Raw genomic sequence first — 14,249 nt, 5'->3', positions numbered from 1 at the left:
TCAAACCTTAGGTTGGCCTTCAGCAAAATAGATGTTTTGTGTACTTTATGATATATAAAACTCACGTCTTAAGTTTTTCCTATTAGTATTACCATACTTGTGGTTTTTTTTTTTTTGGAGGGTCCTTAGACCACGAAGTGTTCCTTATATATTGTATTTGATCAATTCTAAGAAACTTCCTCCTCACCGCCACATTTTAACCTTTTCTGAAATTGGGATGCATTTTACAGTTAAAAAGCTGGTAGAGCAGTAGTCATTGTCTGTACTTGTGTGAACTCGGTTGTTTTTGCTGGTGGTTTAACCAGTTTATTGAAACCTGTTAAATCATTAAGGACCATTTGAGGAAAGAGTAGAGTCCTGGGTTTTGCCTTAAGAAAGTTTTGGCAGGGGGGCAACAGCTTCTGGTAGGATTAAGATAGCACTAGTATCAAAATTTGCAGATTTAGTGTCAGCAGCTTGGAAGAAAATTCTGGAAATAATGGTAGAGCCTTATCTTAAAATATATTGTGTTACCCGCAGTGGGAAGTTCACAGCATCACCTATATAGTATTCTTGCCACTTTGCTTAATCAGAATATAGTTATAAGGAAATAATCAGACAAATCCAGTTTGTAGGACTTTCTTAAGACAACTGGTCTGGATTTTTTTGTTTTCAAGTTTGTTTGTTTGTTTTTTTATTTAGAGAGAGGGAGAGAGGGAATCCTGAGCAGGCTCTGCATTGTCAGCATGGAGCTGCATGCAGGGCTCAAACCTATGAACTGTGAGATCACGACTTGAGCCAAAGTCAAGAGTTGGATGCTTAACCTATTGAGCCACCCAGGCACTCCTGGATTTTTAAAATATCTATGTCTTTAACATGAAAAACGATCAGGGTCAAAGGGTTAAAGTTGTTTTGAGTTTTAAGGAAACTAGATAGACATGACAATAGTTGTAAAATCTGGTTAGATCTTGGATCATACAAAAGATAAGAGGTTTTTTTTGTTCTTGGGATTTGGATAACTTTGAACATGAATTTTCTAGCAGATTTTATTACTTTCTTTATGATTAAGAGAGACCATCTAAATCTGAAAAAGCATTTTCTATAAATATAAAATAATTCTTCTAAAGAAAGCACTCTGACACAATTTAATTGGCATTTTTTTTATCAGTCATTAGATAAAAATGGTGCATCTAACACTATCTGGTTTGTTGGAATCATTGAAATAGAGTATTTTTTTATGTAGATTTAGGTTATTTTTTAATGGATTGTCATGAAATTACTTCCATTAACTAATTGGGAAAAACCTTATTTAAACCATTTAAAATATTCTGTGGGGAAAAATACAGACTTTGGAAAAGTTTCTGGGAGGTTTGGATTAGAAGAGAGTTAAAAGTTTTTAAAAGAAAAAAAGAAAAAAGAGAAAAGTTATTAAAAGAAATGACATGATTACATTTCTAGAAAGGGGGGAGAAAAGGTATAGACACAAAAGCAAGATGGCAGAAAACTTTTCATGCACATGAGACCTCCTCTGTTTGTTACCTAATAAGCAGGTCATTAAGCCACTTGCAGTTAGGGCAGAGAGAAATTATTGCTTTTCAGAGAAAGCAAATTAGTTTCAAGTCCTCTTGGCAGACTTTCAGGAAGGTTTCAAAGTGAGAAAGGGAATGTTTTAATTCAAGTCATATTATTATTTTGAAATGTTATTTATAGCATTCTATAGCATATGTGCTTAGGTATATAGGCTCTGTTTTCCATATAAGATTTATTTTATTTAACATTTATTATTATTATTTTTAATTTTTTTAACGTTTATTCATTTTTGAGAGAGACAATGTAAGCGGGGGAGGGGCAGTAATAGAGGGAGACACAGAATCTGAAGCAGGCTCCAGACTCTGAGCTGTCAGCACAGAGCCTGACACGGGGCTTAAACTCACAAACTGTGAGATCATGACCTGAGCTGAAGTGGGACGCTTAACTGACTGAGCCACCTAGGCACCCCTGTATAGTACATCTTTTAACGAAGTAGGGCCCTACCTCAGAATGGCACTTTTTTTTTTTTTTTAATGTTTATATTTTGAGAGCTGAGCCAGGGGAGGGGCAGAGAGAGGGGGAGAGAGAATGAATCCCAAGCAGGCTCACCTCCCAGGACAGAGCCTGACATGGGGCTCGAACTCACAAACTGTGAGATAATGACCAGAGCTGAAATCAAGAGTCTGATGCTTACCTGACTGAGCCACCCACGTGCCCCTAGAATGGTACTTTGAACGTTAGCTTACAGGTTTGTATTTGGAACTCAATTGTACAGCTAATATGTTACTATGAAGAGTTGGAAGAAAATTATTAGTTTTATTAAAACTGTAAAATAAATATGTAATTAATAAATGAATGGTGCCTAGTGTGTGAAGTAAACAGATTTAAGGGCAGAGCTAGAACAAAATGACAGTATTGGTGTTTTGGTGCTTATTTCATATGATTAAACATGTCTATTTAATAGATACTTAATTTTTAAGATACTTTCTTTAAATTTTGTTTTTTTTAACGTTTATTTTTGAGAGAGAGGGAGAGAGAGACAGAGCGCAAGCAGGGGAGGGGCAGAGAGGGGGAGACACAGAATTCGAAGCAGGCTCCAGGCTCTGAGCTGTTAGCACATAGCTTGACGTGGGGCTTGAACCCATGAACTGTGAGATCATGACCTGAGCCTAAGTCAGACACCTGACTGAGCCACCCAGGCTCCCCAATTTTTAAGATTCTTTCTAAGAAAAGAGTTCTGAGTTCATTTAAAAAATAAGTAAACATTAGTTTTTCATGTTATTTCAGATATAAATTTTTGAGGGCATTCTAAAACCATGTAAAATGTGAATTTATAAAACTAAATATGATACTGAAATTGAAGGGCAGGTATATGGGGTTATCATATTGTTCTTTCTACTTGTATGTATATTAACTAGTACTCGGGAACAGTAGGAGGTATTCATAATTAACTGTACATGTTTTCCTCTGAATGCCTACAACTACTAAATGATGCTATCTCTTGTTTGATCATTTAGAAGAAATTGGATTTGAATTTGTTTTTTTCACAGGGCTCAATATGGTGATGCTCTGATTAAAATCAGCTTAATATTAGAGGATTTAAAACGAGGCAAGTAGGCAACAAACAGGCTACTGCCATAACCATGAAGCAGTTGCACATTTTTTTTTTTTTTTTGAAAAGATGCCCAGGAAGAATAGGCCATGGAGAAATGTCCACAGTACATCATTTAACAAAAAAGCAGGACTGAAGGGTATAATGTCAGATTTTACATTCTTGCATACAAACACATACTGAGAGACTTGAAAAAAAAACACTAAAATGTTAACATGGTTTATTTGAATGATGGGACCATGATACAATTTTTCATTCATATTTTTCTCTCTTTTTTAGTATTTTTCTGACAAAAACAGGCACAAATTCAAAAACTATATAGCATTTTTCATTTAGAGTGCATTTGTTTTAAGCATAGTCATGACAACGTTCTGTGCCTTTTAGGATCCAAGTATTTACTTGAGATAAAGAGAGGGAGAAAGATTTTTGTTGTGGTACTAGATGAAGGTTGAGAAAATGAGGGAGAGGAAATATGGTTAAAGGTAAACTTATGGAAATGAGAGAGTTTGCTTATAGATGGTAATTTCCACTTTAGGGAGTGAAAAAAAGAAATTACTTTGCCTATGTGGTCACCTTGCGGGACTTACAGGTATAGATATCACTTGAAAATGTTCTTTTCTCCAACTAGCAGATCCTGACTCACTAAAGCTTGGTTTCCACAGGTAGACAAGGAAGGAAGAAGAGAGCTAGTTTTGTGTATGGGCTGGTCATAAAATTCAGTTATCTAAGGAATTTTCCTGTTTAGTTCTTAGCTACATTGTTTATTTTGAGTTTAGCTCTTTTAAGTAATTAACTTTTTCTTTTAAAGCTGAACATGTTTATTTCCATTTTAAGCAGACTTCATCAGTGGCATAAGACAGGGATGGCAAAATGGGTTTCATATCACATGTCAACTTCTAGAGTGATTAGTTAAGAGTTTTTAGATTTTGCAGGGGAGACAGCTATATATAATTAACAGTGTCTGTTTTAGTTCCTTGGAGAAATTCTGGCTGTTTGTCTTCTAGTTTATAATCCATTTTGTTTTGATACTTGGAATGTACTAAAGCTGTTGGTAGTGATGCAGTTAAAGTATAATAAAAGAACAGCAGAGACCAGCTTATTGGATACTAAACTTACAAGCCTGAAATAAGCAACAACAGCAATTCTGGTGCAGATTTTGCTTTTAAATTCAGTGGTCTATAGAGGAAATTAACTGACTTGACCTGTGTCTTCAATGAAGTCGTGGCAACCCACATGTAGGTATTGAGCACTTTAAAGTGTGGCTAGTTGGAAAAAATGAATTTTTAAATTTCCCTTAATTTTAATTATTTTAAATTTAAAGATGGAAGCAGTATAAAATAGTTTCCATTAAACACAACTCTGTTGTTTTGATAGGGACTACATTTTACTTTTAACAGTTGCATTGGAACATGCATGAGAGGTTTCTCTGGGTAGACCTGGAAGAAACACCCATTTCTGTTACCATTGCATTGCAATATTTAGTTTTATGACCAGGCAATTAGGGAAGCTGGGAAATGAAGTATAATTATGTGCACTGGAGGAAGGGAGGATAATGCAAAGCTAGTAGTCTCTCTGACTCTTGTGAAAGAAAAGTGTGCAACTTGTGTACTGAAAACAAAAGGCAGATGAAACTCTAGAATTCAGTGGATAACTGAAAAGTATCATTCAAGATGAAATCTGCCTAGTTTTAAACATACTAAGAATTGAAAGTGCTTCCTTAGATTCATAAAGGGCATATATCTTTATAAAGGTCAGTTGCCCCAAAAGCCAGTGCAATAGAGCAAAAAAAAGAAGATATACAGATTGGAAAGTAAGAAGTAAAATCACCTTTTGTGATTGTCTATGTACAGTAGCCTAAGAAATCTACAAAAAAGCAACCGCAGCAAATAAATGAAGTTAGCAATGCTGCAGGATTACAATACAAGGTCAGTATTAAAAAATCAATTGTATTTCCATAAGCTTGCAATGAATAATTGGCAATTGAAATGATAAAAACAGTATCATTCATGATAGCATCAAAAAGTATGAAATACATGGGGTGCCTGGGTGGCTCAGTTGGTTTGGTGTCTGACTCTTGATTTTGACTCAGGTCATGATCTCACAGTTTGTGGGTTTGAGCCCCATGTTGGGCTCCACAGTGTGTGTGGAGCTTGTTTGGGATTCTCTCTCCCTCTCTCTGTGCCCCTCCCCAGCTTTCTCTCTCAAAATAAATAAACATTAAAAAATATGAAGTACATAAGGATAAATTTAACAAAATGTTTGCAGTTAGTATACAAACACTTTAAATTCTCCCTGTGACTTTTTTTTTTTTTAGAAGACCTATATAATAGGGGAGGGTTATTGTGTTTACAGCTGGAAGATGCAGTGTTGTTAAGATGGCAGTTTTCTCCAAGTTGATTTCTAGATTCGGTATAATCCCTGTCAAATTTTTAGTGGACTCTTTTGTGGAAATTGATAAAGTGATTCTAAAATTGACATGAAAGTGCAAAAGACTTAGGAATATCCAAAACATGGGGTGCCTGGGTGGCTCAGTCGGTTAAGCATCCGACTTCGGCTCAGGTCATGATCTCCCCGTTTGTGAGTTCGAGCCCCGCGTCGGGCTCTGTGCTGATAGCTTGGAGCCTGGAGCCTGCTTTGGATTCTTTGTCTCCTTCTCTCTCTGCCCCTCTCATGCTCATGCTCTGTCTCTTCTGTCTCTCAATAATAAATAAATGTTAAAAAAATTTCCTAAAAAAAAGAAGTATCCACAACAGTCTTGAAAAAGGAAAACAGATGTGGGGGGACTTTAGTACCTGTCTTCTAGAGTTATTAAAATTATAGTAATCAATACAGTATAGTACTAGATGAGGATCAACAGGTATTACAGTGGAACCCAAAAGAGAGCCCAGAAGTAGACCCACATATATGTAGTCAGTTGATTTTTGAGTTAGTGCCAGGACAATTCATTGAAGAAAAGGGTGATCTTTTAACAAATGATGCTGGAGCAATTGGGATATCTATATATAAGAAAATGATTTTGATTATTACCCTGATTTACACCTCATGCAGAAAGTTAATATGAAATAGACCATAGCTCTATCAAATGTAAGGGCAAAAATTATAAAACTTCTTTCCTCCATTTCTGGAGGAAAATATGGGGAAAATCTCAGTGACCTTGGGGTTGGCAGAGATTTTTAAAAGGACATAAAAATCATGAAATATAAAAGAAAAAATTGGTAAATTAGGCTTCATCAAAAGAAAAATTTTTTTTTTCCTTTGAAAGACTATTAAAATAATGAAAAGGCAGGCTACGTGTCTAGAAGAAATATTTGTAAAATATATCTGATAAAAGACTTGTATTCAGTATATATATTTTGCCACGCACACACATATATCTATATACATATGCAACTCAGTCATAATAAAAAACCAGTTAAAAGTGGCAAAGATTTGAACACTTTATCAAAGAAATGGATAGTATACAAGTATTTGGTAAGATGCTCATCATCATGACTTAATAGGGAAGTTGAAATTAAAACCCCTAGTAAAATTAAAAAGACTGACCATACCAAGTGTTGTCAAGGATGTGGAGAAACTAGAACTCACATATATTGCTGGTGGGAATACGAAATAGTACTGCTACTTTGGAAAATAGCTTAGCAGTTTCTCATAATGTTAAACAGAAACTTCATTTACTGTGGACTTAGCAGTTCTACTCTTAGGTATTGCCTCGGTATTACCCAGGAGGAATGAAAACATGTCCACAACAAAGACTTGGACTCAAATATTTATAGCAGTTTTAGTTATAGTACCCCCAAACTAGAAACAAACCATCATCAGCTGATGAATAAACACATCAGCTGATGAGTAAACACATCAAGGTAAATCTGTACAATGGAATACTGCTTAGCAGTAACAAGGATGCATTTCAAGAAGCCACACACAAAAGACTATATATACTTTTGATTCCATTTATATGAAACTCTAGAACAGGCAAAAACTCTAGAACAGGCAAAAACTGTGTACACATTTGTCAAAACACACTGAAGTGTATACTTAAAAATTTTGAATTGTATGCATTTCATATTTTAATAAAGCTGATGCATTCCTCCCCTCCTAGGATGGTCCCTAACATCCTCCCAAACTGGGCAATGACCTTTTTAAAAAAAATTTTTAGGGGCACCTGGCAGGCTCAATTTGTCCTTGAGGAACATGAGACTCTTGATCATGGGGTTGTGATTTCGAGCTCCATGTTAGACATAGAGATTACTTAAAAAAATTTAAAAATAAAAATTTTAATACTGTTACAACTCATATTTAAGCATTTCATGTGTTTCATTCCATCGAAGTTATTATCTTCATTGATGTTTACATTGTATCATCTGTGGCCTGTGGCAGCTTATTCCACTTGATTCTTTTTTTTTTTTTCTCAATGTTTTTATTTATTTTTGAGACAGAGAGAGACAGAGCATGAGCAGGGGAGGGAGCACAGAGAGAGGGAGACACAGAATCTGAAGCAGGCTCCAGGCTCTGAGCTGTCAGCACAGAGCCTGATGCAGGGCTTGAACTTACGGACTGTGAGATCATGACCTTGAGTTGAAGTCGGATGCTTAACTGACTGAGGCACCGAGGCAACCCTATTCCACCTGATTTTTGAGTCCTTTTGGCATGACCCTAGAGCCTTGGTGGCTTTCACATGCCTTGCAATACACATAGCGCATCTTGTACATTTCATGTCCTAGACTTGTCGTTGGCTAAGAGTCTAGATTCCTTGCAGTGGGAAGTGGTATTAGACATCATAATCTGAGTAATAAGTAGTGTTCCTTGGCTGTTAGACAATTATTTTTAGGCCTTTTCTTATCCCCCCCCACCTTTATTTAGGTATAATTGACATATAAAATTGTAATATATTTAAAGTGTATATCATGATAGTTTGATGTACATATGCATTGAGGAGGATTCTTCATATCTAATGAACATATCTGTCACCTAACGTATTTGTCTTTGTGTGTGTGTGTGTGTGTGTGAACATTTAAGTTCTACTTTTTTAGCAAATTTCAGTCGTATAATACAGTGTTACCAACTGTAGTCACCATGTTTTACAATTAGGCCATTTCTTTGGACAGAGGTAGGATATTGATATGTGATATGATATGATAAAATACAAATTCAATTTGGACTGATGCTTTCAATTTAAATCCAGAACCTTGTTTGTTTGTTTTTTTTTTAATTTTTTTTCTTAAACCTTGTTCTTCTTACATCAAGAGTCTTGTGAACCATGCCAAAATCTCACTTCTCAATGACATAAACATGTAATGACTTGCTTCATCTCACACTACACAAATAACAGTCTCAGATTAATAATTCCCAAACTATCATCAGCAATAAAATGATTGAAAACGGTTTCAGGGTTTCTTTTCTTTTTCAGTTATTTTTGTCTTAAGGATAAATCTCATTTTAAGAATGATTGGGGCACTTGGGTGGCTGAGTCAGTTAAGCGTGTGACTCTGGATTTGAGCTTAGGTCATGATCTCACAGTTTGTGAGTTAGTCTTTTACTATTACAGATAGTGCCAATATGAATAACTGTATAATATATTTTTGCCAGTGATTCTTTGAGATGGATTCCTAAAATGAGATTACTGGGGTAGAAAAAAGAAATTGATACGTAGTTTTGCTCTGTATCAGAATCTTTCTGCACAGCTTTGCAGAGTACCTTGTCAGACCTTTGGATGTTCGACAGATGAGTAGGTGAGAAATAGTATATCACATTGGTTGCATTTGCATTACTTTTTTATAGTGAATGCAGTTGAATGTCTTTTCAAATGGTTAAAAGTGGTTATATTGCCTTTTTGGTGAACTGTTAGATTTGTTTTTTAAATTGATTCTTGGCCTTTTTATAATATTTAGAGTATATATTAATGATATTTATGCTTTGTTTGTGATCTAAGTTGCTGCCCCTACCTTGCTACAAAGAATTTATCATCACTTGTCTTTGAACTTGGCTCTGTGAACTTTGTCTCTGAACTTTTCTCACCACCAGACTCTGAGTTATGTACAGGAGTTTGGGAAGAACAGGTGGGTAAAGGATTGTGTTATAAGATTCACAGTGGTTTGTGTGGAGAGAAGAGACATGGTCATAATGGATAACAGGGAGGTTGGAATTCTGATGTTGGTTAATGGATTTAGTTTGTATCATTGTTGGTAGGTGTTTGGATTTTTTGTTAACATCTATTTTTTGTTTTTTGTTTTTTTTCAATATATGAAATTTGTTGTCAAATTGGTTTCCATACATCACCCAGTGCTCATCCCAAAATGTTAACATTTGTTAAGTAGAGACCCTGGTTGGTGAGCTAAGGTTCAACAAAGGACTGCAAGGGAAAGTGAAAGAGTAGTTTATTATTCACAAGTCCTGGGGGTACACAGTATGATGCCTCCAGGAGACACAGGGAGAAGTTCAGTGCAGGGTATATACAGCGAGTGAGCAGCAGGACTTGAGGCACATCCCTTTATTAGGGTCCTCGGCAGAATGCATTGGGGTTTCCAGGCTAAGTCTGGATTGGTTAATTAAAACCCAAAACAGCAGGATTTTGATAAGTTCTGAGGCGGTCTTATCGAAGGGCACAAAAGGGGAAGAAGTGGGAGACAGGAGAGATTGTTTATCCCAAGGTGGGTTTGGGGAATTATATCAGGAACTTAAATTTACTTGTGACCCTGAGGGCTGTTGTCTGGGGCATCCACTTGTGGAGGAGCTAGTGTCAATTCAAGGCCCCTCTAGGCCACTTTAGCCACACAAAATGGATGCTGAGGCAACATGCATTATTCTAGTTTAGCCAAACTGTCAACAGTGAGTTGGGAGCTTGGGGCTGGCAGAAGGTTCTGAAGATGTAATGTGATAAATTGGTGGTTGAGGGGCTGTAATGTGTACCTCTGATGACAGTCACTTGGTGACTCCTTAAAAAAATTTTTTTTAATTTTTATTTTTGAGAGTGTGTGCACGTGAGTGGGGTTGAGGGCAGAGAGGAGAGAGGGAGACAGAGGATCCAAAGCGGGCTCCACGCTGACAGCAGCGAGCCCAAAGTGCGGTCAAATTCGGATCCTGCCTTGAGCCGAAGTTGGATGCTTAACCGACTGTGCCACCCAGGTGCCTCAGTGGATTGATTGGCTGCTCAGGAGACAGTGGGTCCCACCTGACAGGGATTTCTGCCATGGCCTTGCCAGTGTTCTGCAACTATCATCAGACTGCTCTGATAAGTTTTTTGATTCAATTGAGCCTTTCTATTAAAAAATATAATTATAACTCTCTTTTTCTATAGCATATATGTTTAATGAATATTAACCTTAAATAAGTATCGATTGTTTTTGTTCTTATTTTCAGGCTGCAGATAAGAGAAAAGCTTTAGAAGAGACCAAAGCCTACACAACCCAATCCCTAGCTAGTGTTGCTTATCAAATAAATGCATTGGCCAACAATGTACTCCAGTTGCTGGATATCCAAGCCTCTCAGCTTCGGAGAATGGAGTCTTCCATCAATCATATCTCACAGGTAAGAACTTATAAAAGGCTTTAAATTCACATTTAATCAGCTGGCAGAATAGAAGCAGCATAGTCAAAGAAGTAGATAGCCTGGAAATACGAATTCCTTACTTATCTTACTAACTGTAGTTATTATCACTTCTGGCTTCAGCTTTGAATTCAGTAAACCCACTTTTTTTTGGTGATAACATATACATAATATGAAATTTACCATTTTGACCATTTTTTAGTGTAGAGTTCAGTGGCATTAAGTATATTCACATTGTTGTGTGACCATTGCCAGTTAACCTACTGTAAAAGCCTTTTTTTTGAAGGAAAATAAATTGTACATAATTAAAGCATACAATTTTATGAATTTTTGTATACGTATTACCCAAGAGACCATCAACACATTCAAGGTAATGAACACCTCCCACCCCCTTTTTTTAATACTTCTTTGTTATCCCACCTTTCTGTCCCTTGTCCTCAGGCTTTCTGTCACTGTGGATTAGTTTACATTTTCTAGAATTTTATATAAATGGAATTATATGATACATATTGTTTTTTTGTCTGGAGTCGTTCAGCGTAATTATTTTGAGATTCATCCATGTTGTATGTAAAAATAGTTCACTTCTTTTTTATTCCTGGGTACTGCTTCATTGTTTCACATTTTGTTTATCCATTCACATGTTGATTAACATCTGGATTGTTTTTGGGTTTGCCTATTACAAGTAAAACTTTTGTGAACATTTGTGTACAAGTCTTTATATGGCCATATATTTTTATTTCTTTTGAGTAAATTAAATATGTCTTGAGTGGAATGGATAGGTAACATGGTAGTAGATGTTTAACTTTATAACCAAATTTATACCTGAATTGTTTCCAAAATTATTATACCATTTCATCTTTCTACCAACACTGTAGGTGAGTTTCAGTAGTTGCCTCATATCCTCACCAGCACTTGGTATGGTCAGTCTTTTTAGTTTTAGTTATTCTCATAGGTGTTTTAGCCATTCTAATACTGAGGTTTTAGTTTCCATTTCCCTAGTGATTATTAATGATGTTAAACATCTCTGTGTGGTTTCTGTAGACTTTAGTATTTTAAGCCTTGTTCATCTTTGGTCACTTTTATTCCAAAGTGTATCATATTTTTATGCTATTGTAGGTGGTATTATTTTTATGCTCTTAGCTTGATCATTTTTTTTGCTCGTATGTACAGAAGTACATTTGACATTTGTATATTTACTTTGTATCCTTGTTAAAGTCACTTAGTAGTTACAGTAGCAATTGTATAGATCCGTTATAGTTTCTTTACAGAAGATTATGTTATCTGTAAATACAGTTTTAGTTTTACATCTTCCCTTTAATTTCTCCTCTCCTCCCCTCCCCTCCCCTCCCCTCCCCTCCCCTCCCCTCCCCTCCCCCCCTACTTTTTTTTTTTTTACTTTACTGCTCTAGTTTGAAGCTTCAAGAAAATGTTGGATAGGAGTAGTGAAAGTGGACACTGTTGTCTTGTTTTTATCTTAGTGGAAATCATTCATTTTTTTACTTTTATGATTATAGTCTGTAGCTATTTCAGAAATATGCTTTATGAGATTGAAGAAGTTGCCTTCTAAAGGCAGTTTGCTGAGAGTTCTTATTAGGAGTGGATGATGGATTTTGTCAAATGCTTTTTCTGTGTTTGTTGAAATGATCTTTTTTTTTTTTTTGAATGTTAAACTGGCCTGGCTTTCCCGAGATAAACTTCACTTGACCATGCTATATTCTCCATTACATAGATTGTTAGACTTCATTTACTAAAATTTTGTTAAGAACTTTTGCTTCCATACTTTTGAGAGTTATTGGTCCGCAGTTTTCTTGTAATGTCTTTGTCTAGTTTTGGTGTCAGTATGGTAGTCTTACAAATATATTGGACAGTGTTCCCTCCTCTTCACTTTTATGGAAAAGTGTATATAGGATTGATACTTGCTCTCTTTTAAATGTTTGGTAGAATTTACCAGTGAAGCCATTGGGCCTGGAGTTTTTCTTGGCAGGGAGCTTGTAACTATATATTTAATACCTTTAAAAAAATTAAAATAAAAAAAGTTTAATGTTTATTTTTGAGAGACAGAGAGCACAAGTCGGGGAGGGGCAGACGGAGAGGGAGACACAGAATCTGAAGCAGGCTCCAGGCTCTGAGCTGTCAGCACAGAGCCTGACATGGGGCTCCAACTCACAAACTGCAAGATCATGACTTGAGCTGAAGTCTGGACGCTTAACTGACTGAGCCACCCAGGCGCCCCTATTTAATATCTTTAGTAGATACAGGGCTGTTCTCTTTATCTGTTTCTTCTTCTTGAGTAAGCTTTGTCTTTTTCCAGGAATTTGGCCATTTCACCTAAGTTGTCATTGGTTTGCATAAAGGTGTTAACAACATTCTCTTATCCTTTTAATATTTGTAGACCCTGTAGTGATGTCACATGTCTCATTCTTGATATTCTTAATTGGTTTCTTTTCTCTTTTTAAACTGATTAGTATGGCTAGTTTATCAATTTTATTGATCTTCTAAAGTCCTCAGCGTTTGGTTTCATTAATTTTCTGTACTGTTCTGGTTTCTGTTGTGTTTTTATTTTGTACTTGATTTTTTCTTCTCCTTTTCTATTCCTTGGAATTAATTTACTCTTATTTTATACTTTTTAAAAGTAAAAGCTGAGGTTATTGAGAGCCTTTTGTCTTTTCTAATATAGGTGTATAAGTTTCCCTCGAAATAGAGTGTTATCTGTATCTCATAAATGTAGATGCGTTGTGACATCATCATTTTCATTCAGTTCAAAATAATTTACAAGTCTTGTTTTTTGTTTCTTTCTGGCCCATGGCTACTTGGAGATATTTCAAGATTTTCAAAGGATCTTTCTGCTCTTGACTTCTAATTTAATTCTACAGTAGTAAGAAAATATGATATGAATCTTTTCACATATATTAAGAATTGTTTCATAATCCAGAATATAGTCTCTCTTGGTAAATGTTTTATGTGCACTTGAGAAGAATATATATTTTGTTGTAGTTGGATGGAATGTTCTGTAAATCTCCTCAAGTTAGATTGGTTGATAATATTCAATTCTTTATCCATAACTGACTTTTTGTCCACTTGTTTTATTGTTGAGGAAGGTAGTTGTAACCTCTGACTCTAATTTTTTGAGTATTCTATTTTTCTTTGAATTTTTACCATTTTTAAATGTATTTTGCAGCTATGTTGTTAACATAATAAGGTAAATGCTTAGGTTTGTAATGTGCTTTTGATGAACTTACATTATGAAAAGTTCTTTTTTTTTGGTCATTGATAAACCTAGGTTTGACTAGGCAAATGCAGTGTGTACAGGCACTGGGGAGATGGAGTGAGTTCCTGCAGTAGAGGTGCTAGCTGGATCAGTGCTCTGAGTTCTCACACTGTCTATTCTCAGGCTCCCTTAACATCTTCAATTATTGAGAATCCAAAAGGCTTTGGTTTATATGGGTAGATCTTCTGTATTTATCCTATCAAAAATTAAAATTGATAAATATTCAAGTATTTACCAACTTATTTAACAATAAAGTAAATCCATTACATGTTAATACAAATAACGTTTTAATGAAAAGCAACTGTTATCCAAAACAAA

At 35.5% G+C, this 14,249-nt stretch overlaps 1 protein-coding gene across 12 annotated transcripts in view; it reads left to right on the top strand.

The window, feature by feature from the left end:
• Window positions 1-14,249, top strand: part of ABI1 (abl interactor 1) — a 129,692-nt gene that overhangs the window by 40,504 nt on the left and 74,939 nt on the right. For all 12 annotated transcript variants that reach the window (XM_047864827.1, XM_047864817.1, XM_047864828.1 and 9 more), the window contains exon 2: window positions 10,478-10,645. In XM_047864827.1, coding sequence (XP_047720783.1) covers window positions 10,478-10,645 — 168 coding nt within the window. The remainder of the gene's footprint in view (window positions 1-10,477; window positions 10,646-14,249) is intronic.

Source organism: Prionailurus viverrinus, chromosome B4, assembly GCF_022837055.1.
Source record: "Prionailurus viverrinus isolate Anna chromosome B4, UM_Priviv_1.0, whole genome shotgun sequence".
NCBI lineage: Eukaryota > Metazoa > Chordata > Mammalia > Carnivora > Felidae > Prionailurus > Prionailurus viverrinus.
This window is presented reverse-complemented; position numbering and strand designations above follow the sequence as displayed.